The sequence below is a fragment of the Oncorhynchus kisutch genome, linkage group LG13 (genome assembly GCF_002021735.2).
Source record: "Oncorhynchus kisutch isolate 150728-3 linkage group LG13, Okis_V2, whole genome shotgun sequence".
Taxonomy (NCBI): domain Eukaryota; kingdom Metazoa; phylum Chordata; class Actinopteri; order Salmoniformes; family Salmonidae; genus Oncorhynchus; species Oncorhynchus kisutch.
The window spans coordinates 25,438,291-25,464,080 of record NC_034186.2 but is presented as its reverse complement, the minus strand read 5'-3'; the positions used below and the strand labels follow the sequence as shown (position 1 = coordinate 25,464,080).

The window sequence follows — 25,790 nt, the reverse complement described above, 5'->3', positions numbered from 1 at the left end:
TTTAACTTCACTCACAGAACTCATATAGTATTCATTCATCACACACACACACACACACACACACACACACACACACACACACACACACACACACACACACACACACACACACACACACACCTTTAGGCTACACACTTCCCTTCAATTAAATCCACACTAGACATTCCCTCATTCAGACGCTCCAGGTTTGTGTCAAATTGCTAGTATTTTTGTTCTCTTTGTCCACTTCTTCTTCTCCTCCTCCTCCTAATCCCTTCTTTCCCTGAGAGAGGTTGAGATAATGTCTATTCTCCCGCTGAGGACATGGACAACGCCTCTACTTCCTGTACCCCTCGATCAGCAGCAGCTGATGTTGGTAAACAACATCCCCTCTGACTAGGAGACTCGCAGCTGTTCCTGGGTTTGTTGAGTCTGTGAGTTGGTGTCTGTGCGTGCATGCATTTCTGTGTTTGTGTGTGTCTTTTGTTATGTGTGTGTTTTAAACAGGCCATTAGTGCAGCATCATGCTTGTCTGTAGGAGGGATGCGCTGCTCTTCACTGTGTGTCCTTGAAGGCAGTTGTTAGGAGGGTCAGAGGGTAAGAGACTGTTAGCCTGCCTTTAACCTGCTGTGTGTCTGTCTGTTCTGCTAGTCACTATGTCCGTATGCTCATTCAATCCTCCTCCTGTTATCTAATCTGGTAGTTTGTGTATGTGAGTGTGTGTCTGTTAAGCCCAGGCTATTTACTGTAGCCAAGGGGAACAAAAAAGGTGATTTGTAAAAACATTGTTCTCATGGCGACCAGGTTTCACTCAGCATCTGGTTTCTATTTGATTCCTTTAATTGGGATGAATGTGACAATCAATGTTATTCTCTGCTGCTCGGACAAAGACGGACCCCTGACTCATATTACACACAAACCATTTAATCTGCAACCATAAAAACCAAATCAACACACAGACGGACACGGATACACACACACTGCTCAGAAAAAGTATTCTCTTTCCCAGACACACCTGGTGTGCATTTACAGGGTCATTTCTAGTGAAGTGTTTACAGAGAGTCACGTTTTTAACATGGGCTACATCCCTGGACCAGCGCCTGCCAGGAGGCCCCTCAGCCAAATAGGACAGAAAGAGAGAAAGAGGCCAGAAGTCTTTCTTAGCAGCTTTACAGTGAAAGGGAGAGAAGGAGGCAGAGAGAAAGGGAGCAAGGGAGAGAGAGAACAGAGAGAAAAGGACAGAAGAGAAAGAGAAAAGGAGAGAGAAGATTTAGATAAACCGAGTGAGAAAACTACCCAACCATGTCCATGTGTGTGATAACTGTGGTAATGATAAGCAGTGTAATATTTCCAGGTGTTTGCTAGCTAGAGAAGGTAAAGAGTGGGCCAAATTAAAAGCACCACTAATTATGAGCTATGTGGCTGGGGAGGACTGTGTAGCTTCAAGGTTAGAGAACCTCAAACTGGGGGAGGTACACTGTGACATGGTGGTACAGAGCTAATTCATCATTCCCAGAGCTGGCCACAAGCCCTGCTGCCACACAGAGACACACAGAGCAGTTGGAGACACACAGACCTGTCCAGACAGAGAGAACAGTTCCAGAGAGACCAGCTCCCGACCACTAGATTGTAAATGTTCTCACAAAGTACAGGGCCCAGCAAAGCTAAGATAGACACCAGGGGAGAGGTCAAAGTGCACACACACATACACCCTCTGCAGCAGGTTCCCACAGTCATGTTTGTTACCATGTGACCTGACAGGGGGGTGTGTGAGCGAGAAGCGGGGAGAGAGATGGGGTGTGAAGTCACTAACAGTCCTTCTATCAGCAGCAGCACAGAGGTACAAACAACAGTGTCTTCTCCATCTCTCTGCTACCATATGAACAGTTAACTGGGGTCCTTCTAGAATGACTATAAAGTGGTGATACGTTGCATCTGGTTCAGCTTCGTCTTATCGAGAGCATGGTGTAATTTATGGTTACAGTATTAGTGTTCAGCATTGGTGTGCTTCTGTTAAGGTTTTATTATGGTTGTGTTCAGTACTAACCGGTGAGTTTCTGCAGCAGGGGGCTGAGCTCCGCCTCTCTGGTGATGACCAGGGTGAGTGCTCCAATCAGCTCCCTCTCCACCTTTTCCTCCTCCTCTTCATTGTCTGCAGGCTGTGCCTCTCCAGCCAGTGAGTACAGGTAGACAAGCAGAACCAGCAGCTCATCAGGACCACACTCCTCCTCCCCCAACCGGGACCCTGAACTGTACTCTGAGCTGGACCCCTCCTCACCCTTAGCAGCGCGAGGTTTCATCAGGGGCAGAAGCTGTCGCAGAACACCAGCAAAGTCAGAGTCTCCCAGAGCCTGCAAACCACACAGGATACACAGAGACATTTTAGAGATATGAAGTAGAAACTACAAACTGAGTAACACAAAACACATCAAATCACCACACACATACAGAGCCTTCAGAAAGTGTTCACACCGCTTGACCTGTTCCACATTTTGCTGTGTTAAAGCCTGAATTTAAAATAGACTAAATAGAGATTTTGTGTCACTGATCTACACACATAGTGGTTAACATGAGTTTAAAATTGACTACCCCATCTCTGTACCCCACACATACAGATAATTGTATGGTCCCTCAGTCGAGCAGTGAATTTCAAGCACAGATTCAACCACAAAGACCAGGGAGGTTTTCCAACGGTCCTCAAAGTAGGGCACCTATTGGTCGATGAGCAAAAAAAAAAAAAGCAGACATTGAATATCCCTTTGAGTATGGTGAAGTTATTAATTACCCTGTGGATGGTGTATCAATACACCCAGTCAGTACAAAGATACAGGCGCCCTTCCTAACTCAGATGCCGGAGAGGAAGGAAACTGGTCAGAGATTTCACCATGAGGCCAATGGTGATTTTAAAGCAGTTACAGTTTAATGGCTGTGATAGGAGAAAACTGAGGATGGATCAACAACATCATAGCTACTCCACAATACTACCTTAAATTGAAAAGAAGTGAAAAGGAAGCCTGTACAGAATAACAAACATTCCAAAAAAGGCATCCTGTATGCAATAAGGCACTAAAGTAATACTGTAAAAAATGTGGCAAACAAAAACAAAAACAAACAAACATGTTTGGGGCAAATCCAACAACACACCACTGAGTACCACTTAATATTTTCAAGCATGGTGGTGGTTGCATCATGTTATGGGTGTGCTTGTCATCGGCAAGGACTAAGGAGTTTTTGGAGGATACAAAAAAACGTAGTAGAGCTAAGCACAGGCAAAACCCTAGAGGAAAACCTGGTTCAGTCCGCTTTCCAACAGACACTGGGAGACAAATTCACCTTTCAGCAGGACAATAACCTAAAACAGAAGGCCAAATATACACTGGAGTTGCTTACTAAGACAACCTTGAATGTTACTGATTGGCCTAGTTACAGTTTTGATTTAGAAACTGTCTTGAAAATCTATGGCAAGACTTGAAAATGGCTGTCTAGCAATGATCAACAACCAACTTGACAGAGTTTGAAAAATGTGTTAAAGAATAATGGGAAAATATTGTACAATCCAGGTGTGGAAGCACTGCTATGGAAAATGTTGAAGTATTACAGTACCAACACAAAGTCAATGAATGTCTAGATCGGCATGTTTTGGCATTTGCTTATTTTATGACTATGAGTAATCCAGTTTTATGGAAATTATTTTTTACTCTTCATTGTGCATTAATTTTATGATGCAACTGTGTATAAGAAATCATTGACCTGTTCATTGGCATGCATACACACACAGAGCGTGTGTTTTCGTACTGTTTAGGAGCAGTGACCTGTTTCTCGGTGTTGCTGGGAGTGAGTTTGCGCCCATGCTGGTTCTGCCTGTCCTGGCCCACATGATTTTCATACAGCACAATATAATGAGCTCATACCCCTATTAACCAGGGGTGTGTGCAGAAAAGAGTGAGAACGAGAGAGAGGAGAGAGAGAGAGATAGAGAGAAGGAAAGAACGTGAAAAAGAGAGAAGGAGTGAGAGAAGCTGCAGTCGGATGCCTCTGTGGATAGATGACAATTTAATGAGTGTTAAGACCTCAATGTTCCTCCCATCAAGAGAAACAGGCTCTCTCTCTACCCAGCACCTATCCTATCACTGAGCTCTGAGCCCTGGGGCCTGGTCTGGTCCACTGAGGGGATCCGGTGTCCAACCCATCACAAACTTCCTCTGGGCCAGGGAGAAGGGAATCAGCATCAGTACTAACTGCCTTTGAGAGTGTGCATGTGTGTGAATTCAGACATGGGTTCTGAGAGTACGAGTGCTGATCTGTCCATATAATCTTATTCATTATGGAAAAAAAGCAAAAATGATGCAGCACTCCCACTCTCAGACCCTCTGTGTATACGGGCCCTGGTCTCACGGGCACAATGATCCAATGACCATCACGGTTGGCACTACCCTCTAGCAGTGTTACACGTGAGAACTAGAGTCTAAACGTGCTTGATATCTATCTAGGGCAAGTACAGGGCTCCCGAGTGGCGCAGCGGTCTAAGGCACTGCATCTCAGTGCTAGAGGCATCACTACAGACACCCTGGTTCGAATCCAGGCTATATCACAACCGGGCGTGATTGGGAATAGTAGGTCGTCATTGTAAATAAGAATTTGTTCTTAACTGACTTGACTAGTTAAATAAAGGTTAAATTTTAAAAAAATACATGATGCATGACTGTAGTGTGTCAGGGCTCTGAGTCTCCTGTTCTCTTCCAGCTAGGCCTCAGCCCCAGCCAACCACCGCCCCCAAGGGGTATTCAAACACACAAACCAAATCACAGAACACATTTTTCTCCTTAAACATTGTGAAATCAAATACCTCTCCGAGCTGCACTCACAACTATTTGCCAAACAATGTTTGGGCTCTTTCCCTTCTTTTCTCCATTGTGAGTTGAGAGTAGAGAGGAGAAAGTAGAGTGTAGAGAGAGTAGAGAGAAAGTAGAGAGTAGAACGTAGAGAGTAGAATGCAGAGAGTAGAACGTAGAGAGTAGAGAGGAGAAAGTAGAGAGGAGAGAGAAAGTAGAGAGTAGACAAGAGAAAGCAGAGAGGAGAAAGTAGAGAGTAGACAAGAGAAAGCAGAGAGTAGAAAGTAGAGAGGAGAAAGTAGAGAGTAGAGAGTAGAAAGTAGATGAGAAAGTAGAGAGTAGAAAGTAGAGAGGAGAAATTAGAGAGTAGAGAGTAGAAAGGAGAAAGTAGAGAGTGGAGAGGAGAAAGTAGAGAGGAGAAAGTAGAGTGTAGAGAGAGTAGAGAAAGTAGAGAGTAGAGAGAAAGTAGAGAGTAGACAGGAGAATGCAGAGAGTAGAAAGTAGAGAGTAGAAAGTAGAGGAGAGAGAATGCAGAGAGTAGAAAGTAGAGAGTAGAAAGTAGAGAGGAGAGAGAAAGTAGAGAGTAGACAGGAGAAAGCAGAGAGTATAAAGTAGAGAGGAGAAAGTAGAGAGTGGAGAGAGGAAAGAGAGGAGAAAGAGTAGAGGAGAAAGTAGAGAGTAGAAAGTAGAGAGTAGAAAGTAGACAGGAGAAAGCAGAGAGTAGAAAGTAGAGGAGAGGGAAAGTAGAAGGTAGAGAGGAGAGAGTAGACAGGAGAAAGCAGAGAGTAGAAAGTAGAGAGTTGAGGAGAAAATAGAGGAGAGAGAAAGTAGAGAGTAGAGAAGAGAAAGTAGAGAGTAGAAAGTAGAGAGTAGAAAGTAGAGAGGAGTAGAGGGTAGAGAGTAGAAAGTAGAGTAGAGGGTAGAGAGGAGAAAGTAGAGTAGAGCAGAAAGTAGAGAGCAGAAAGTAGAGAGGAGAGAGGAGAAAGTAGAGAGGAGAGAGGAGAATGTAGAGAGGAGAAAGTAGAGAGGAGAAAGGAGAGGAGAAAGTAGAGAGGAGAAAGGAGAGAGAAAGTAGAGAGGAGAGAGTAGACAGGAGAAAGCAGAGAGTAGAAAGTAGAGAGGAGAGAGAGTGGAGAGTAGAGTGTAGAGAGGAGAAAGTAGAGGAGAGAGAAAGTAGAGGAGAGAGTAAGTAGAGTAGGGTGTAGAGAGTAGAGAGGAGAAAGTAGAGTGTAGAGAGAGTAGAGAGAAAGTAGAGAGTAGAACGTAGAGAGTAGAATGCAGAGAGTAGAAAGTAGAGAGTAGAGAGGAGAAAGTAGAGAGGAGAGAGAAAGTAGAGAGTAGACAAGAGAAAGCAGAGAGTAGAAAGTAGAGAGGAGAAAGTAGAGAGTGGAGAGGAGAAAGTAGAGAGTAGACAAGAGAAAGCAGAGAGTAGAAAGTAGAGAGGAGAAAGTAGAGAGTAGAGAGTAGAAAGTAGAGAGGAGAAAGTAGAGAGTAGAGAGTAGAAAGTAGAGAGTGGAGAGGAGAAAGTAGAGAGGAGAAAGTAGAGTGTAGAAAGAGTAGAGAAAGTAGAGAGTAGAGAGAAAGTAGAGAGTAGACAGGAGAATGCAGAGAGTAGAAAGTAGAGAGTAGAAAGTAGAGAGTAGAAAGTAGAGAGGAGAGAGAAAGCAGAGAGTAGAAAGTAGAGAGTAGAAAGTAGAGAGGAGAGAGAAAGTAGAGAGTAGACAGGAGAAAGCAGAGAGTATAAAGTAGAGAGGAGAAAGTAGAGAGTGGAGAGAGGAAAGAGAGGAGAAAGAGTAGAGGAGAAAGAGAGTAGAAAGTAGAGAGTAGAAAGTAGAGAGGAGAAAGCAGAGAGTAGAAAGTTGAGGAGAGGGAAAGTAGAAGGTAGAGAGGAGAGAGTAGACAGAAGAAAGCAGAGAGTAGAAAGTAGAGAGTAGAGAAGAGAAAGTAGAGAGTAGAGAGTAGAAAGTAGAGAGGAGTAGAGGGTAGAGAGTAGAAAGTAGAGTAGAGGGTAGAGAGGAGAAAGTAGAGTAGAGCAGAAAGTAGAGAGGAGAAAGGAGAGGAGAAAGGAGAGGAGAAAGTAGAGAGGAGAAAGTAGAGGAGAAAGGAGAGGAGAAAGTAGAGGAGAAAGTAGAGAGGAGAAAGGAGAGGAGAAAGTAGAGAGGAGAAAGGAGAGAGAAAGTAGAGAGGAGAGAGTAGACAGGAGAAAGCAGAGAGTAGAGAGGAGAGAGAGTGGAGAGTAGAGTGTAGAGAGGAGAAAGTAGGAGAGAGAAAGTAGAGAGGAGAGAGTAGACAGGAGAAAGCAGAGAGTAGAAAGTAGAGAGGAGAGAGAGTGGAGAGTAGTGTAGAGAGGAGAAAGTAGAGGAGAGAGTAGAGTGTAGAGAGGAGAGAGAGTGGAGAGTAGAGTGTAGAGAGGAGAAAGTAGAGGAGAGAGTAAGTAGAGAGTAGAGAAGAGAAAGTAGAAAGTAGAAAGTAAAGGAGAAAGTAGAGAGTATAGAGGAGAACGTAGAGAGGAGAACGTAGAGAGTAGAAAGTAGAGAGGAGAAAGTAGAGAGTAGAGAGTGGAGAGGAGAAAGTAGAAAGTAGAGAGGAGAAAGTAGAGAGGAGAGAGAGTGGAGAGTAGTGTAGAGAGGAGAAAGTAGAGGAGAGAGAAAGTAGAGAGTAGAAAGTAGAGAGTGGAGAGGAGAAAGTAGAGAGGAGAGAGAGTGGAGAAAGTAGAGAGTAGAGAAGAGAAAGTAGAGAGGAGTAGAGGGTAGAGGAGAAAGTAGAGAAAGTAGAGAGTATAGAGGAGAAAGTACAAAGTAGAGAGGGTAGAGGAGAAAGTAGAGAAAGTAGAGAGTATAGAGGAGAAAGTACAAAGTAGAGAGTGGAGAGGAGAAAGTAGAGGAGAAAGTAGAGAGGAGAAAGTAGAGAGGAGAAAGTAGAGAGTAGAGAGGAGAAAGTAGAGAGACAGGAGAGTAGACAGGAGAAAGCAGAGAGTAGAAAGTAGAGAGGAGAGAGTAGACAGGAGAAAGCAGAGAGTAGAAAGTAGAGAGGAGAGAGTAGACAGGAGAAAGCAGAGAGTAGAAAGTAGAGAGGAGAGAGTAGACAGGAGAAAGCAGAGAGTAGAAAGTAGAGAGGAGAGAGTAGACAGGAGAAAGCAGAGAGTAGAAAGTAGAGAGGAGAGAGAGTGGAGAGTAGTGTAGAGAGGAGAAAGTAGAGAGTAGAGAGGAGAAAGTAGAGGAGAGAGAAAGTAGAGAGTAGAAAGTAGAGAGTGGAGAGGAGAAAGTAGAGAGGAGAGAGAGTGGAGAGTAGAGTGTAGAGAAGAGAAAGTAGAGGAGAGAGTAAGTAGAGAGTAGAGAAGAGAAAGTAGAAAGTAGAAAGTAAAGAGGAGTAGAGGGTAGAGGAGAAAGTAGAGGAGAAAGTAGAGAAAGTAGAGAGTATAGAGGAGAAAGTAGAGAGTATAGAGGAGAAAGTAGAGAGGAGAACGTAGAGAGTAGAAAGAGAGGAGAAAGTACAGAGTAGAGAGTGGAGAGGAGAAAGTAGAAAGTAGAGGAGAAAGTAGAGAGGAGAGAGAGTGGAGAGTAGTGTAGAGAGGAGAAAGTAGAGAGTATAGAGGAGAAAGTAGAGGAGAGAGAAAGTAGAGAGTAGAAAGTAGAGAGTGGAGAGGAGAAAGTAGAGAGGAGAGAGTAGAGTGTAGAGAGGAGAGAGAGTGGAGAGTAGAGTGTAGAGAGGAGAAAGTAGAAGAGAGAGTAAGTAGAGAGTAGAGAAGAGAAAGTAGAGAGGAGTAGAGGGTAGAGGAGAAAGTAGAGAAAGTAGAGAGTATAGAGGAGAAAGTAGAGAGGAGAAAGTAGAGAGTGGAGAGGAGAAAGTACAAAGTAGAGAGTGGAGAGGAGAAAGTAGAGGAGAAAGTAGAGAGGAGAACGTAGAGAGGAGAAAGTAGAGAGGAGAAAGTAGAGAGGAGAAAGTAGAGAGTAGAGAGGAGAAAGTAGAGAGACAGGAGAGTAGACAGGAGAAAGCAGAGAGTAGAAAGTAGAGAGACAGGAGAGTAGACAGGAGAAAGCAGAGAGTAGAAAGTAGAGAGGAGAGAGTAGACAGGAGAAAGCAGAGAGTAGAAAGTAGAGAGGAGAGAGTAGACAGGAGAAAGCAGAGAGTAGAAAGTAGAGAGGAGAGAGAGTGGAGAGTAGTGTAGAGAGGAGAAAGTAGAGAGTAGAGGAGAAAGTAGAGGAGAGAGAAAGTAGAGAGTAGAAAGTAGAGAGTGGAGAGGAGAAAGTAGAGAGGAGAGAGTAGAGTGTAGAGAGGAGAGAGAGTGGAGAGTAGTGTAGAGAGGAGAAAGTAGAGAGTATAGAGGAGAAAGTAGAGGAGAGAGAAAGTAGAGAGTAGAAAGTAGAGAGTGGAGAGGAGAAAGTAGAGAGGAGAGAGTAGAGTGTAGAGAGGAGAGAGAGTGGAGAGTAGAGTGTAGAGAGGAGAAAGTAGAAGAGAGAGTAAGTAGAGAGTAGAGAAGAGAAAGTAGAGAGGAGTAGAGGGTAGAGGAGAAAGTAGAGAAAGTAGAGAGTATAGAGGAGAAAGTAGAGAGGAGAAAGTACAAAGTAGAGAGTGGAGAGGAGAAAGTAGAGGAGAAAGTAGAGAGGAGAACGTAGAGAGGAGAAAGTAGAGAGGAGAAAGTAGAGAGGAGAAAGTAGAGAGACAGGAGAGTAGACAGGAGAAAGCAGAGAGTAGAAAGTAGAGAGACAGGAGAGTAGACAGGAGAAAGCAGAGAGTAGAAAGTAGAGAGGAGAGAGTAGACAGGAGAAAGCAGAGAGTAGAAAGTAGAGAGGAGAGAGTAGACAGGAGAAAGCAGAGAGTAGAAAGTAGAGAGGAGAGAGTAGACAGGAGAAAGCAGAGAGTAGAAAGTAGAGAGGAGAGAGAGTGGAGAGTAGTGTAGAGAGGAGAAAGTAGAGAGTAGAGGAGAAAGTAGAGGAGAGAGAAAGTAGAGAGTAGAAAGTAGAGAGTGGAGAGGAGAAAGTAGAGAGGAGAGAGTAGAGTGTAGAGAGGAGAGAGAGTGGAGAGTAGAGTGTAGAGAGGAGAAAGTAGAGGAGAGAGTAAGTAGAGAGTAGAGAAGAGAAAGTAGAAAGTAGAAAGTAAAGGAGAAAGTAGAGAGTATAGAGGAGAAAGTAGAGAGGAGAACGTAGAGAGTAGAAAGTAGAGAGGAGAAAGTAGAGAGTAGAGAGTGGAGAGGAGAAAGTAGAAAGTAGAGAGGAGAAAGTAGAGAGGAGAGAGAGTGGAGAGTAGTGTAGAGAGGAGAAAGTAGAGGAGAGAGAAAGTAGAGAGTAGAAAGTAGAGAGTGGAGAGGAGAAAGTAGAGAGGAGAGAGAGTGGAGAGTAGTGTAGAGAGGAGAAAGTAGAGAGGAGAGAGTAGAGTGTAGAGAGGAGAGAGAGTGGAGAGTAGAGTGTAGAGAGGAGAAAGTAGAGGAGAGAGTAAGTAGAGAGTAGAGAAGAGAAAGTAGAGAGGAGTAGAGGGTAGAGGAGAAAGTAGAGAAAGTAGAGAGTATAGAGGAGAAAGTACAAAGTAGAGAGTGGAGAGGAGAAAGTAGAGGAGAAAGTAGAGAGGAGAACGTAGAGAGGAGAAAGTAGAGAGGAGAAAGTAGAGAGTAGAGAGGAGAAAGTAGAGAGACAGGAGAGTAGACAGGAGAAAGCAGAGAGTAGAAAGTAGAGAGACAGGAGAGTAGACAGGAGAAAGCAGAGAGTAGAAAGTAGAGAGACAGGAGAGAGTAGACAGGAGAAAGCAGAGAGTAGAAAGTAGAGAGGAGAGAGTAGACAGGAGAAGCAGAGAGTAGAAAGTAGAGAGGAGAGAGTAGACAGGAGAAAGCAGAGAGTAGAAAGTAGAGAGGAGAGAGTAGACAGGAGAAAGCAGAGAGTAGAAAGTAGAGAGGAGAGAGAGTGGAGAGTAGTGTAGAGAGGAGAAAGTAGAGAGTAGAGAGGAGAAAGTAGAGGAGAGAGAAAGTAGAGAGTAGAAAGTAGAGAGTGGAGAGGAGAAAGTAGAGAGGAGAGAGTAGAGTGTAGAGAGGAGAGAGAGTGGAGAGTAGAGTGTAGAGAGGAGAAAGTAGAGGAGAGAGTAAGTAGAGAGTAGAGAAGAGAAAGTAGAAAGTAGAGAGTATAGAGGAAAAAGTAGAGAGGAGAACGTAGAGAGTAGAAAGAGAGGAGAAAGTACAGAGTAGAGAGTGGAGAGGAGAAAGTAGAAAGTAGAGGAGAAAGTAGAGTGGAGAGAGAGTGGAGAGTAGTGTAGAGAGGAGAAAGTAGAGAGTATAGAGGAGAAAGTAGAGGAGAGAGAAAGTAGAGAGTAGAAAGTAGAGAGTGGAGAGGAGAAAGTAGAGAGGAGAGAGTAGAGTGTAGAGAGGAGAGAGAGTGGAGAGTAGAGTGTAGAGAGGAGAAAGTAGAAGAGAGAGTAAGTAGAGAGTAGAGAAGAGAAAGTAGAGAGGAGTAGAGGGTAGAGGAGAAAGTAGAGAAAGTAGAGAGTATAGAGGAGAAAGTAGAGAGGAGAACGTAGAGAGGAGAAAGTACAAAGTAGAGAGTGGAGAGGAGAAAGTAGAGGAGAAAGTAGAGAGGAGAAAGTAGAGAGTAGAGAGGAGAAAGTAGAGAGTAGAGAGGAGAAAGTAGAGAGACAGGAGAGTAGACAGGAGAAAGCAGAGAGACAGGAGAGTAGACAGGAGAAAGCAGAGAGTAGAAAGTAGAGAGGAGAGAGTAGACAGGAGAAAGCAGAAAGTAGAAAGTAGAGAGGAGAGAGAGTGGAGAGTAGTGTAGAGAGGAGAAAGTAGAGGAGAGAGAAAGTAGAGAGTAGAAAGTAGAGAGTGGAGAGGAGAAAGTAGAGTGTAGAGAGAGTGGAGAGAGTAAGTAGAGAGTAGAGAAGAGAAAGTAGAAAGTAGAAAGTAGAGAGGAGTAGAGGGTAGAGGAGAAAGTAGAGGAGAAAGTAGAGAGTATAGAGGAGAAAGTAGAGAGGAGAACGTAGAGAGGAGAAAGTAGAGAGGAGAAAGTAGAGAGGAGAGAGAGTGGAGAGTAGAGAAAGTAGAGGAGAGAGTAAGTAGAGAGTAGAGAAGAGAAAGTAGAGGAGTAGAGGGTAGAGGAGAAAGTAGAGAAAGTAGAGAGTATAGAGGAGAAAGTAGAGAGGAGAACGTAGAGAGGAGAAAGTAGAGTGGAGAGGAGAAAGTACAAAGTAGAGAGTGGAGAGGAGAAAGTAGAGAGGAGAAAGCAGAGAGGAGAAAGTAGAGAGGAGAAAGCAGAGAGTAGAAAGTAGAGAGGAGAGAGAGTGGAGAGTAGAGAGGAGAAAGTAGAGAGTAGAGAGGAGAAAGTAGAGAGGAGAAAGTAGAGAGGAGAAAGTAGAGAGAGCAGAGAGTAGAAAGTAGAGAGTAGAGAGGAGAAAGTAGAGGAGAGAGAAAGTAGAGAGGAGAGAGTAGACAGGAGAAAGCAGAGAGTAGAAACTAGAGAGGAGAGAGAGTGGAGAGTAGAGTGTAGAGAGGAGAAAGTAGGAGAGAGAAAGTAGAGAGGAGAGAGGAGAAAGTAGAAAGTAGAGAGGAGTAGAGGGTAGAGAGGAGAAAGTAGAGGAGAGAGAAAGTAGAGAGGAGAAAGTAGAGGAGAGAGAAAGTAGAGAGTAGAGAGGAGAAAGTAGAGGAGAGAGAAAGTAGAGAGGAGAGAGTAGACAGGAGAAAGCAGAGAGTAGAAAGTAGAGAGGAGAGAGAGTGGAGAGTGTAGAGAGGAGAAAGTAGAGGAGAGAGAAAGTAGAGGAGAGAGTAAGTAGAGAGTAGAGAAGAGAAAGTAGAAAGTAAAGAGGAGTAGAGGGTAGAGAGGAGAAAGTAGAGAGGAGAACGTAGAGAGTAGAAAGTAGAGAGTGGAGAGAAGAAAGTAGAGAGGAGAAAGTAGAGAGTGGAGAGTAGAAAGTAGAGAGGAGAAAGGAGAGGAGAGAGTAGACAGGAGAAAGCAGAGAGTAGAAAGTAGAGAGGAGAGTGGAGAGTAGAGTGTAGAGGAGAAAGTAGAGAGTAGAGAAGAGAAAGTAGAGAGGAGTAGAGGGTAGAGGAGAAAGTAGAGTATAGAGGAGAACGTAGAGAGGAGAACGTAGAGAGGAGAACGTAGAGAGTGGAGAGGAGAAAGTAGAGAGTGGAGAGTAGACAGGAGAAAGCAGAGAGTAGAAAGTAGAAAGTAGAGAGGAGTAGAGGGTAGAGGAGAAAGTAGAGGAGAAAGTAGAGAGTATAGAGGAGAAAGTAGAGGAGAACGTAGAGAGGAGAAAGTAGAGAGTAGAAAGTAGAGAGGAGAAAGTAGAGAGTAGAGTGTAGAGAGGAGAAAGTAGAGAGGAGACAGGAGAGTAGAGAGGAGACAGGAGAGTAGAGGAGACAGGAGAGTAGAGAGGAGACAGGAGAGTAGAGAGGAGACAGGAGAGTAGAGAGGAGACAGGAGAGTAGAGAGGAGACAGGAGAGTAGAAAGTAGAGAGTAGAAAGTAGAGTAGACAGGAGAAAGTAGAGAGTAGAAAGAGAGGAGAGAGTAGAGTGTAGAGAGGAGAATGTAGAGAAAGTAGAGAGTATAGAGGAGAAAGTAGAGAGGAGAAAGTTGAGAGGGGAAAGTAGAGAGGAGACAGGAGTAGAAAGTAGAGAGGAGACAGGAGAGTAGAAAGTAGAGAGGAGAGAGTAGACAGGAGAAAGCAGAGAGTAGAAAGTAGAGAGGAGAGAGAGTGGAGAGTAGAGTGTAGAGAGGAGAAAGTAGAGAGTAGAGAGGAGAAAGTAGAGGAGAGAGAAAGTAGAGAGGAGAGAGTAGACAGGAGAAAGCAGAGAGTAGAAAGTAGAGAAGAGAAATTAGAGTAGAAAGTAGAGAGTAGAAAGTAGAGAGGAGTAGAGGGTAGAGAGGAGAAAGTAGAGAGGAGAAAGTAGAGTATAGAGGAGAAAGTAGAGAGGAGAAAGTAGAGTAGAGAGGAGAGAGTAGACAGGAGAAAGCAGAGAGTAGAAAGGAGAGGAGAAAGTAGAGAGGAGAGAGTAGACAGGAGAAAGCAGAGAGTAGAAAGGAGAGGAGAAAGTAGAGAGGAGAGAGTAGACAGGAGAAAGCAGAGGAGAGAGAAAGGAGAAAGTAGAGAGGAGAGAGAGTGGAGAGTAGAGAGTAGAGAGGAGAAAGTAGAGAGGAGAAAGGAGAGAGTAGAAAGTAGAAAGTAGAGAGGAGAGAGAGTGGAGAGTAGAGTGTAGAGGAGAAAGTAGAGGAGAGAGTAAGTAGAGAGTAGAGAAGAGAAAGTAGAAAGTAGAGAGGAGTAGAGAAGAGAAAGTAGAAAGTAGAGAGGAGTAGAGTAGACAGGAGAAAGCAGAGAGTAGAAAGAGAGTAGACAGGAGAAAGCAGAGAGTAGAAAGTAGAGAGTAGAGAAGAGAAAGCAGAGAGTAGAAAGTAGAGAGGAGTAGAGGGTAGAGGAGAAAGTAGAGAGTATAGAGGAGAAAGTAGAGAGGAGAACATAGAGAGTAGAGAGGAGAAAGTAGAGAGGAGAAAGTAGAGTAGAGAGGAGAGAGTAGACAGGAGAAAGCAGAGAGTAGAAAGTAGAGAAGAGAGAAAGGAGAAAGTAGACAGGAGAAAGTAGAGAGGAGAAGAGAAAGTAGAGAGTGGAGAGAGAGTGGAGAGTAGAGTGTAGAGGAGAAAGTAGAGGAGAGAGTAAGTAGAGAGTAGAGAAGAGAAAGTAGAAAGTAGAGAGGAGTAGAGAAGAGAAAGTAGAAAGTAGAGAGGAGTAGAGTAGACAGGAGAAAGCAGAGAGTAGAAAGAGAGTAGACAGGAGAAAGCAGAGAGTAGAAAGTAGAGAGTAGAGAAGAGAAAGCAGAGAGTAGAAAGTAGAGAGGAGTAGAGGGTAGAGGAGAAAGTAGAGAGTATAGAGGAGAAAGTAGAGAGGAGAACATAGAGAGTAGAGAGGAGAAAGTAGAGAGGAGAAAGTAGAGTAGAGAGGAGAGAGTAGACAGGAGAAAGCAGAGAGTAGAAAGTAGAGAAGAGAGAAAGGAGAAAGTAGACAGGAGAAAGTAGAGAGGAGAAGAGAAAGTAGAGAGTGGAGAGGAGAAAGTAGAGAGTGGAGAGGAGAGAGGAGTAGAGAGTGGAGAGGAGAGAGGAGAGGAGAGAGTAGAGATGAGAAAGTAGAGAGTAGAGATGAGAAAGTAGAGAGGAGAAAGTAGAGTAGAAAGTAGAGGAGAGAGTAGAGAGGAGAAAGTAGAGAGTAGAGAAGAGAAAGTAGAGTAGAAAGTAGAGGAGAGAGTAGAGAGGAGAAAGTAGAGAGTAGAGAATGTAGAGGAGAAAGAGAGAGTAGAGTGTAGAGAGGTTTCAGGGTTTCATGGTAAGACGAGCAGAGTAAATACACTTTCTCTGTCATCACTCTGTACTCAGCAGAGAAACCATGGATATCGTACTGCTCAGTCAGTCCACACATGTCCAGGAGCTCATCTGCACTGAGAGGGAGTCAGGAGCAACACAGGAGGCTGAGAATGACTTGGCCTGGATATAGAAGCAGGTGAAGGGTAGGGGAATGGTTTCTATGGCCCCCTGGAGTTTCCCATGTGATCTGACCAGGAAAAACTCATTGCCATGGTAATAAGAAGGCTCTACATGTGATTCACCCTGACCAGCAGTCATGGGATCTGTGGAAGGTTAAAAAATACCACGTATCCATCTTTCCTATTTACCCATCCTGTTTGTTGTTCTACCTCCCACTGTCTCTTACCGCTTCCTCTAGCCTTCATAATTACTTTTACTTTCACCTCCATCTCCCTGCAAATGCAGACTCTCTCTCTACTTTTGGTTTTCACTGGACCTTTTATACTGAACAAAAATTTAAAAACACCAAATGCAACAATTTCAACGATTTTAGTGAGTTACAGTTCACATAAGGAAATCAGTCAATTGAAATAACTTCATTAGGCCCTAATCTATGGATTTCACTTGAGTGGGCAGGGGCGCAGCAATGGCCCACCCATTTTGGAGGCAGGCCCACCCACTGGGGAGCCAGGCCCTGCCAATCAGAATGAGTTTTTCCCCACAAAACGCCTTTATTATGGACAGAAATAGTCCTCAGTTTCATCAGCTGTCCGGGTGGCTGGTTTCAGACAATCCCGCAAGTGAAGAAGCCGGATGTGGCGGTCCTGGGCTGGCGTGGTTACATGTGGTGGTGAGGCAGGTTGGACGTACTGCCAAATTCTCTTAAAATTATGTTAGAGGTGGCTTATGGTAGAGAAATTAACATGCAATTATCTGGTAACAGCTCTGGTGGACATTCCTGCAGTCAGCATCCCAATTGCACGATCCTTCAAAACTTGAGACATCTGTGGCATTGGGTTGTGTGACAAAACTGCACATTTTAGAGTGGCCTTTTTTCCCCCCAGCACAAGGTGCACCTGTGTAATTATGATGTTTAATCAGTCAGCTTCTTGATATGCCACATCTTTCAGGTGGATGGATTATCTTGGTGAAGGAGAAATGCTCTAACAGGGATGTACTGTAAACCAATTTGTGCCCCACATTTGAGAGAAAAAGCTTTTGTGCGTATGAAACATTTCTGGGATCTTTTATTTCAGCTCATGAAACATGGGACCAACACTTTACATGTGTTTATATTTTTGATCCCACTTTCACTTTTACTCTTTATTTTCCCCTCCATTTCCCCACTCACTCTCTTTCTTTGTCCTTTGGGTGTGTGTGTGTGTGTGTGTGTGTGTAAGTAAATCTCAGTCCCTTCAGGAAACATATAAAAGCTGCTGTCAAGCTGCTTGCTGTGGCGCCAGGACAGGAAATAGGTATACATATGGAGCTTTAAGATTGACTGCAGCTTTCTCCCACACGACACACACCACCACACACTCCACAATGCTTGGTACTCAATCACTGCACTATGATTAACACTACAGAGTTACAGTACCACTCTTACAGCAGGTGTGTGCTTAGTCCCCTCCTGTCCGCCCTGTTCACCCACGACTGAATGGCCATGCACGACTCCAACACCATCATCAAGTTTGCTGAAGACAACAGTAGTAGGCCTGATCTCCGACGGCAATGAGACGAGGAGGTCAGAAAGGAAATAACGCCCCCATCCACATCACCAGGGCTGTTGTGGAGCGGGTCGTGAACTTCAAGTTCCTTGGCGTCAACTCACTAAGGACTTAACATGGTTCACACACACCTGCACAGTCAGGAAAAGGGCCTGGCAGCGCTTCTTCCAGCGCTTAATAGATTTGTCATGGGCCCTCAGAACCTCAAAAGGTTCTACAGCTGCACCATCGAGAGCATCTTGACTGGCTGCATCACTACTTGGTATGGCAAATGCATCGCACTTGATAGCAAAGCGCCTCAGAGCTTCTGTCACCAAGCCACGAGACAGCTTCTGTCACCAAGCCACGAGACAGCTTCTGTCACCAAGCCACGAGACAGCTTCTGTCACCAAGCCACGAGACAGCTTCTGTCACCAAGCCACGAGACAGCTTCTGTCACCAAGCCACGAGACAGCTTCTGTCACCAAGCCACGAGACAGCTTCTGTCACCAAGCCACGAGACAGCTTCTATCACCAAGCCATGAGACAGCTTCTATCACCAAGCCACGAGACAGCTAAATAGTGAATTAATGGTACCCAAACTATCTGGACTGACTTTATCTTGCACTAACCCTATGCACATTCACTAGACTACACACACACACACAACCCATACACATTCATATACCGACAACACACACTCACTAGACTACATACACATTCATATACCGACAACAAACGCACACTCACTAGACCACACACACACACACATTCATATACCGACAACAAACACACTCACTAAACTACACACACATTCGTATACCTTCAACAAACACTCACTAAACTACACACACACCCCATACACATTCATATACTGACAACAAAAACGCACAATCACTAGACTACACACACACACACACACAACCCATACACATTCATATACCGACAACACAAACACACATTCACTAGCCTACACACACAACACATACACATTCATATACCGACAACACAAACACACATTCACTAGCCTACACACACAACACATACACATTCATATACCGACAACACAAACTCAATTTTAAAATCAAAATTTGCTGCTGCTACTGTTCCTTATTTTACTCTTATTATCATCTATCCTGATGCCTAGTCACTTTACCCTGCCTTCATGTACATATCTACCTCAAATACCTCACTGTATCATAATTCCAGTGGGTCAGAAGTTTACATACACTAGGTTGACTGTGCCTTTAAACAGCTTGGGAAATTCCAGAAAATTATGTCATGGCTTTAGAAGCTTCTGATAGGCTAATTGACATAATTTGAGTCAATTGGAGGTGTACCTGGAGATGTGTTTCAAGGCCTAACTTCAAACTCAGTGCCTCTTTGCTTGATATCATGGGAAAATCTAAAGAAATCAGCCAAGACCTCAGAAAAATAATTGTAGACCCCCACAAGTCTTGTTCATACTTGGGCACAATTTCCAAATGCCTGAAGGTACCACATTCATCTGTACAAACAATAGTACGCAAGTATAAACGCCATGGGACCACACAGACGTCATGCCGATCAGGAAGGAGACGCATTCTGTCACCTAGAGATGAACATACTTTGGTGCGAAAAGTGCAAATCAATCCCAGAACAACAGCAAAGGATCTTGTGAAGATGCTGGAGGAAACAGGTACAAAAGTATCTATATCCACAGTAAAATGAGTCCTATATATCGACATAACCTGAAAGGCCACTCAGCAAGGAAGAAGCCACTGCTCCAAAACCTCCATAAAAAAAGCCAGACTAGGGGACAAAGATCGTAATTTTTGGAGAAATGTCCTATGGTCTGATGAAACAAAAATAAAATTGTTCGGTCATAATGACCATTGTTATGTTTGGAGGAAAAAGGGGGAGGCTTGCAAGCCAAAGAACACCATCTCAACCGTGAAGCATGGGGGTGGCAGTATCATGTGGGGGTGCTTTGCTGCAGGAGGGACTGGTGCACTTCACAAAATAGATGTGGATATATTGAAGCAACATCTCAAGACATCAGTCAGGAAGTTAAAGCTTGGTCGCAAACGGGTCTTCTAATTGGAAAATGACCCCAAGCATACTTCCAAAGTTATGGCAAAATGGCTTAAGGACAACAAAGTCAAGGTATTGGAGTGGCCATCAAAGCCCTGACCTCAATCATATAGAACATTTGTGGGCAGAACTGCAGAAGAGTGTGTGAGCAAGGAGGCCTACAAACCTGACTCAGTTACACCAGCTCTGTCAGGAGGAATGAGCCAAAATTCACCCAATTTATTGTGTGAAGCTACACGAAATGTTTGACCCAAGTTAAACAATTTAAAGGCAATGCTACCAAATACTAATTGAGTGTATGTAAACTTCAGACCCACTGGGAATGTGATGAAAGAAATAAAAGCTTAAATAAATCACTACTATTATTTGACATTTCACATTCTTAAAATAAAGTGGTGATCCTAACTGACCTAAAACAGGCAATTTTTACTAGAACTGAGATTAAATGTAGTTATATGTATGTAAACTTTCCACTTCAACTTTACATATCTACCTCAAATACCTTGTACCTCTGCACATTGATCTGGTACTGGTCCACCCTGTATATAGCTCCACATTGATCTGGTACTGGTCCACCCTGTATATAGCTCCACATTGATCTGGTACTGGTCCACCCTGTATATAGCTCCACATTGATCTGGTACTGGTCCTCCCTGTATATAGCTCCACATTGATCTGGTACTGGTCCTCCCTGTATATAGCTCCACATTGATCTGGTACTGGTCCACCCTGTATATAGCTCCACATTGATCTGGTACTGGTCCTCCCTGTATATAGCTCCACATTGATCTGGTACTGGTCCTCCCTGTATATAGCTCCACATTGATCTGGTACTGGTCCTCCCTGTATATAGCTCCACATTGATCTGGTACTGGTCCTCCCTGTATATAGCTCCACATTGATCTGGTACTGGTCCTCCCTGTATATAGCTCCACATTGATCTGGTACTGGTCCTCCCTGTATATAGATCCACATTGATCTGGTACTGGTCCTCCCTGTATATAGCTCCACATTGATCTGGTACGGGTCCTCCCTGTATATAGATCCACATTGATCTGGTACTGGTCCTCTCTGTATAGATCCACATTGATCTGGTACTGGTCCTCCCTGTACATTTTTTATAACACCTTTATTTAACCAGGTAGGCTAGTTGACAACAAGTTCTCATTTACAACTGCGACCTGGCCAAGATAAAGCAAAGCAGTGCGACACAAACAACAACACAGAGTTACACATGGAATAAACAAGCGTACAGTCAATAACACAACAGAAAAAAAGTATTTATACAGTGTGTGCAAATGGCATGAGGTAGGCAATAAATAGGCCATAGCAGTGAAGTAATTACAATTTAGCAAATTAACACTGGGGTGATAGATGAGCAGATGGTGATGTGCAAGTAGAAATACTGGTGTGCAAAAGAGCAGAAAAGTAAATAAAAACAATATGGGGATGCGGTAGGTAGATTGGGTGGGCTATTTATAGATGGGCTATTTACAGCTGCAGCTATCGGTAAGATCGGTAAGCTGCTCAGATAGCTGATGTTTAAAGTTAGAGAAATATAAAAGCCTCCAGTGAGGGACATATAAGCCTCCAACTTCAGTGATTTCTGCAATTCGTTCCAGTCATTGGCAGCAGAGAACTGGAAGGAAAGGCGGTCAAAGGAAGTGTTGGCTTTGGGGATGACCAGTGAGATATACCTGCTGGAGCGCATGCTACGGGTGGGTGTTGTTTTCATGACCAGTGAACTGAGATAAAGCGCCGCTTTACCTAGCATAGACTTATAGATGACCTGGAGCCAGTGGGTCTAGCGACGGATATGAAGAGAGGGCCAGCCGACGAGAGCATACAGGTTGCAGTGGTGGGTGGTATAAGGGGCTTTGGTGACAAAACGGATGGCACTGTGATAGACTGCATCCAGTTTGCTGAGTAGAGTATTGGAATCTATTTTGTAAATGACATTGCCGAAGTCGAGGTTCGGTAGGATAGTCAGTTTTACGAGGATATGTTTGGCGGTGTGAGTGAAGGATGCTTTGTTGCAAAATAGGAAGTCGATTCTAGATGTAATTTTCGATTGGAGATGTTTAATATGAGTCTGGAAGGAGAGTTTACAGTCTAGCCAGACATCTAGGTATTTGTAGTTGTCCACATATTCTAAGTCAGAACCGTCCAGAGTAGTGATGCTAGTCGGGTGGGCAGGTGCAGGCAGCGAACGGTTGAAAAGCATGTATTTAGTTTTACTAGCGTTTAAGAGCAGTTGGATGCCAAGGAAGGAGTGTTGTATGGCATTGAAGCTCGTTTGGAGGTTTGTTAAGCTCTCTGTGATATGTGGGATGCTAGCGTCCCACCTGGCCAAAAGCCAGGGAAAATGCAGAGCGCCAAATTCAAATAAATTACTATAAAAATCAAACTTTCATTAAATCACACATGCAAGATAGCAAATTAAAGCCACACTTGTGAATCCAGCCAACATGTCAGATTTCTATTTTTTTTTTCATCGAAAGCAAACAATCCATATATATCCAAAATGTCCATTTATATGGCGCATTTGATCCAGAAAAACACTGGTTCCAACTTGTGCAACGTGACTACAAAATATCTCAAAATATCTCAAAACTACTTTTGTAATACAACTTTAGGTATTTTGTAACGCAAATAATCGATCAAATTGAAGGGATGATGTGTGTTCAATACAGGAGGAAAACAAACTGTAGCTAGCTTTCTGGTCACGCGCCTCTAACAATACATTTCAAGTGACCCTCGTTAAAGATGGCCGTACTTCTTCATTACACAAAGGAAAAACCTCAATCAATTTCTAAAGACTGTTGACATCCAGTGGAAGCGATAGGAACTGCAAGAAGGTCCCATAGAAATCTGGATTCCCAATGAAACCCATTGAAAAGAGAATGACCTCTAAAAAGAAAATCTGAATGGTTTGTCCTCTGGGTTTCGCCTGCTAAATAAGTTCTGTTATACTCAGACATGATTCAAACGTTTTTAGAAACTTCAGAGTGTTTTCTATCCAAATATACTAATAATATGCATATCTTATCTTCTCGGGATGAGTAGCAGGCAGTTGAATATGGGCATGCATTTCATCCGGACGTGAAAATACTGCCCCGTCACCAAGAAGTTAACACCGTGTCCAAAGAAGGGCCAGATGTATACAGAATGGTGTCGTCTGCGTAGTAGTGGATCAGGGAATCACCAGCAGCAAGAGCGACATCGTTGATATATTACAGAGAAAAGAGTTGGCCCGAGAATTGAACCCTGTGGTACCCCCAGAGAGACTGCCACAGGTCCGGACAACAGGCCCTCCGATCTGAAACACTGAACTCTGTCTGAGAAGTAGTTGGTGAACCAGGCGAGGCAGTCATTTGAGAAACCAAGGCTGTTGATTCTGCCAATAAGAATACAGTGATTGACAGAGTTGAAAGCCTTGGCCAGGTCGATGAACACAGCTGCACAGTACTGTCTTTTATCGATGGCGGTTATGATATCATTTAGTACCTTGAGCATGGTTGAGGTGGTTTGGTGACGTGTAGGCACTTCCTTTCTTGGGGCTCACCACAGGATGTTATGAAAGTGAAAACATGGAGTATGATTTCAAGACTTGCTGCTATCGAATACAGATCGCCCCGTGATCAATTTAATAGATTATTAACGTTTATTAATACCTAAAGTTGGTTTAGAAAAGTAATTTGAAGTGATTTGTAAAAGTATATAGGCAACTTTTGTAATTTTAAAAAGTGACGTTGTGTCTTGTAAAGGGGCATTTTTCTGGATCAGACCGGTCTTCAGCAAATCACATTTTGGGTATACAATGACGGATTTAAATCGGGAAAAAGACCCAATTGTGATGTTTATGTGACATATAGGAGTGCCAAGAAAGAAGCTCGTCAAAGGTAATGAATGTTTTATATTTTATTTCTGCGTTTTGGGTAGTGCCGGCTACCGCAAAATCTGTTGTTTTGTTGACGGTCTGGTATTCGGGGTGTTGCATGCTATCAGATAATAGCTTCTCATGCTTTCCCTGCAAAGCATTTTACAAATCTGACATGGTGGCTAGATTCACAACGAGTGTAGCTTTAATTCAGTACCTTGTATGCGTGTTTTAAATGAAAGTTTGAGTTTTATTAGAGAGTGCAATTTCTGAAATAATGCCATTACTTAAAATTCTTTCTCTCTCTCTCTCATCCATCCATCCATCCTGGGGTTCATAAAGCCTCCATCTCACCCAATCACAGTGCTGGGGCCAATCCCCTCCCCCAGACAAGCACAGCGCTGCGCGGCCAGCCTGAACAGGAAACCAGCTCCAGATATAGTCCCTAGAGGAGGGTGAGTGTTTCAGATGGCGCAAAGCTAACGAAAACCAGGCCCTGAACACTCACTGCTGCTGCTCTGCACAATGAACCTTTTTCTGGGCTCAGGAGCAGAGAGGGGGAGACAGCGGGGAATAAAGTGGGGGGAAGGGACAGGGGAGAAGGGAGGGAGAACCGAGTTTTAGGGACAGGTTGGAGAGGTTCAGAGCAGGACACTACACTGGTCGAGAGTCACTTTTCTTTGGATCACTGACAGCTTGCCATCTCTATGGCTACAAGTATGAAAATCTATTTAGAATTTGACTGAAACGGACACGTACAACGGGCTCACACAACAGACATATGCAGCTGGAAGAGAGACAGGCAACATGCTGACAACATAAGGCATAAATCTTGAGATGAAGAGAAGAGACGATTAACTTCTCAGAGCTAAATTCTAGTGAGCATGGTTTGCTTTTTATTGATATGTTGGAGCAGAAAAGGAAAACATAATCAACTGCAGCCACACTCCAAAGAGAGCAGCAGGGCTTTGAACATGTAAACAACACCAAAAGCAGGACAAAAACACACACTGCACACTGTAACCCACAGAGACAACCATGACCAATATGAATCCAAGCCCATTCACCGGAAGATGGAAATGTTTTATTCAGTTCTGTCGGAAATGGAAAACTAAAGTTTATCTTTGTCTCTTTTCAGGGCCATTACTCTGTCCAGTGTGAGCGGTGTGGATATCAGTCTTTAGAGGAGAGCAGAAATAAGACTTTAAAACACTGACTACTAGCACTGTACACACTCATACTGTAGATGAAATGAGGAAGAATGGCTGAGAAACTGGTCACAGAGCTTACCTATACACAGTAGTACTAGGGTGAGTGTGAAGGTGTAGTGCACAAACAGGGCATTGCTTTCTATCTCTGACACATTTGCATCTGGCCAGCCTGCTTACAATATAAAACCAAGAGGGAGATAAGAGAAGCGAGCCGAGAAGGGAAATGGAATTGGATTTGCATTAGAATATCTCTACTCATACATAGATAGACATAACAATGATGCACCATAGCATCTATATTCAACTCTTTCCATCGGTGCTTCTAAACACAGGCTTACTGTTTTTCCATCTTACAGTACACAGATCCTCTCTCTCCCTCAGGGTTAAGAGAGCTGCCCATCAGTGAATTATCTCATGTAAAACACATCTTACACCCACTGGTACCTAACATGGCCTCTTCTGTGAGGATCAAAGGCTCTGCTCTAAAGTGGTCAGAGTCAGTCGGTCTCTGTGCGGTCTGTCAGGCTCTGGAACAGGTTCAACGAACAACACACATTATACAATACGACCTGGTACCGAGACTCAAAATGGACATGACATACACTGAGTGTACAAAACATTAAGAACACCTGCTCTTTCAATGACAGACTGACCAGGTGAAAGCTATATGATCCCTTATTGGTGTCACTTGTTAAATCTATTTCAATCAGTGTAGATGAAGGAGAGTAGACCGGTTAAAGAAGGATTTTTAAGCCTTGAGACAATTGAGACATGGATTGTGTATGTGTGGAATTCAGTGGGTGAATGGGCAAGAAAAATATTTAAGTGCCTTTGAACGGGGTATGGTAGTAGGTGCCAGGCTCACCAGTTTGTGCCACGCTTTTGACATCTTGTAGATTCCATGCCCCAACAAATTGAGGCTGTTCTGAGGGCAAAAGGGGGAGATGCAACTCAACATTACGAAGGAGTTGTTAATGTTTGGTATCCTCAGTGTAGGATATCACTATTAAAGTGAGTGAGAAAAGTGAGAGAAAAATGGGGTTGAGATGGACAGGAAAATGAAGAGAAACAAAGAAAAATATGTTGAGCGAAACAGTAGGTCGATATAGAGAGACAGATTGTTGGATACATATGCACTTAGAATGAAATAAAAAGAGAGAGATGGAGTGATAGGGACTCCAGGAGGGGGATGGAAAATCTCTTAAAGGTAAGGTGAAGTCTACTCAGGCCCATCAGCCTGTTGCCTATTATGTTTATAGAAACATGGGGTCATTAATCTTCCCTATAAATGAGCCCTGCATTTCCAAGCGTTGAGGCCGGCCCGTTTCTGCCCAGCTGGCTTGGCCTGGACACTCTCCTCGGCCAGGGACATATTCAAATCAAATTGTATTTGTCACATGCGCCGAATACAACATATGTAGACATTACAGTGAAATGCTTACTTACAAGCCCTTAACCAACAATGCAGTTAAGAAAATACCTCAAAGTAAGAGATAAGAATAACAAATTACTAAAGAGCAGCAGTAAATAACAATAGCAGGGCTATGTACAGGTTGTACCGGTACAAAGTCAATGTGCAGGGGCACCGGTGTCAAGGTAATTGAGGTAATATGTACATATACACTACCGTTCAAAAGTTTGTGGTAATTGAGACATGTCCTTGTTTTTGAAAGAAAATCAATTTTTTTGTCCATTAAAATAACATCAAATTGATCAGAAATACAGTGTAGACATTGTTAATGTTGTAAATTAATATTGTAGCTGGACACAGATTGACCCCAATAACTACCGTGGGATTTGTGTTGGAGGGTTTGTATATTGTACTGTAGCTCATGCAAGGTAA

The 25,790-nt window shown here is 43.6% G+C and overlaps 1 protein-coding gene across 1 annotated transcript in view; it reads right to left on the bottom strand.

The window, feature by feature from the left end:
- Window positions 1-25,790, bottom strand: part of LOC109903006 (sec1 family domain-containing protein 2) — a 221,786-nt gene that overhangs the window by 78,700 nt on the left and 117,296 nt on the right. The window contains exon 5 of the mRNA XM_031785822.1: window positions 2,027-2,330. Coding sequence (XP_031641682.1) covers window positions 2,027-2,330 — 304 coding nt within the window. The remainder of the gene's footprint in view (window positions 1-2,026; window positions 2,331-25,790) is intronic.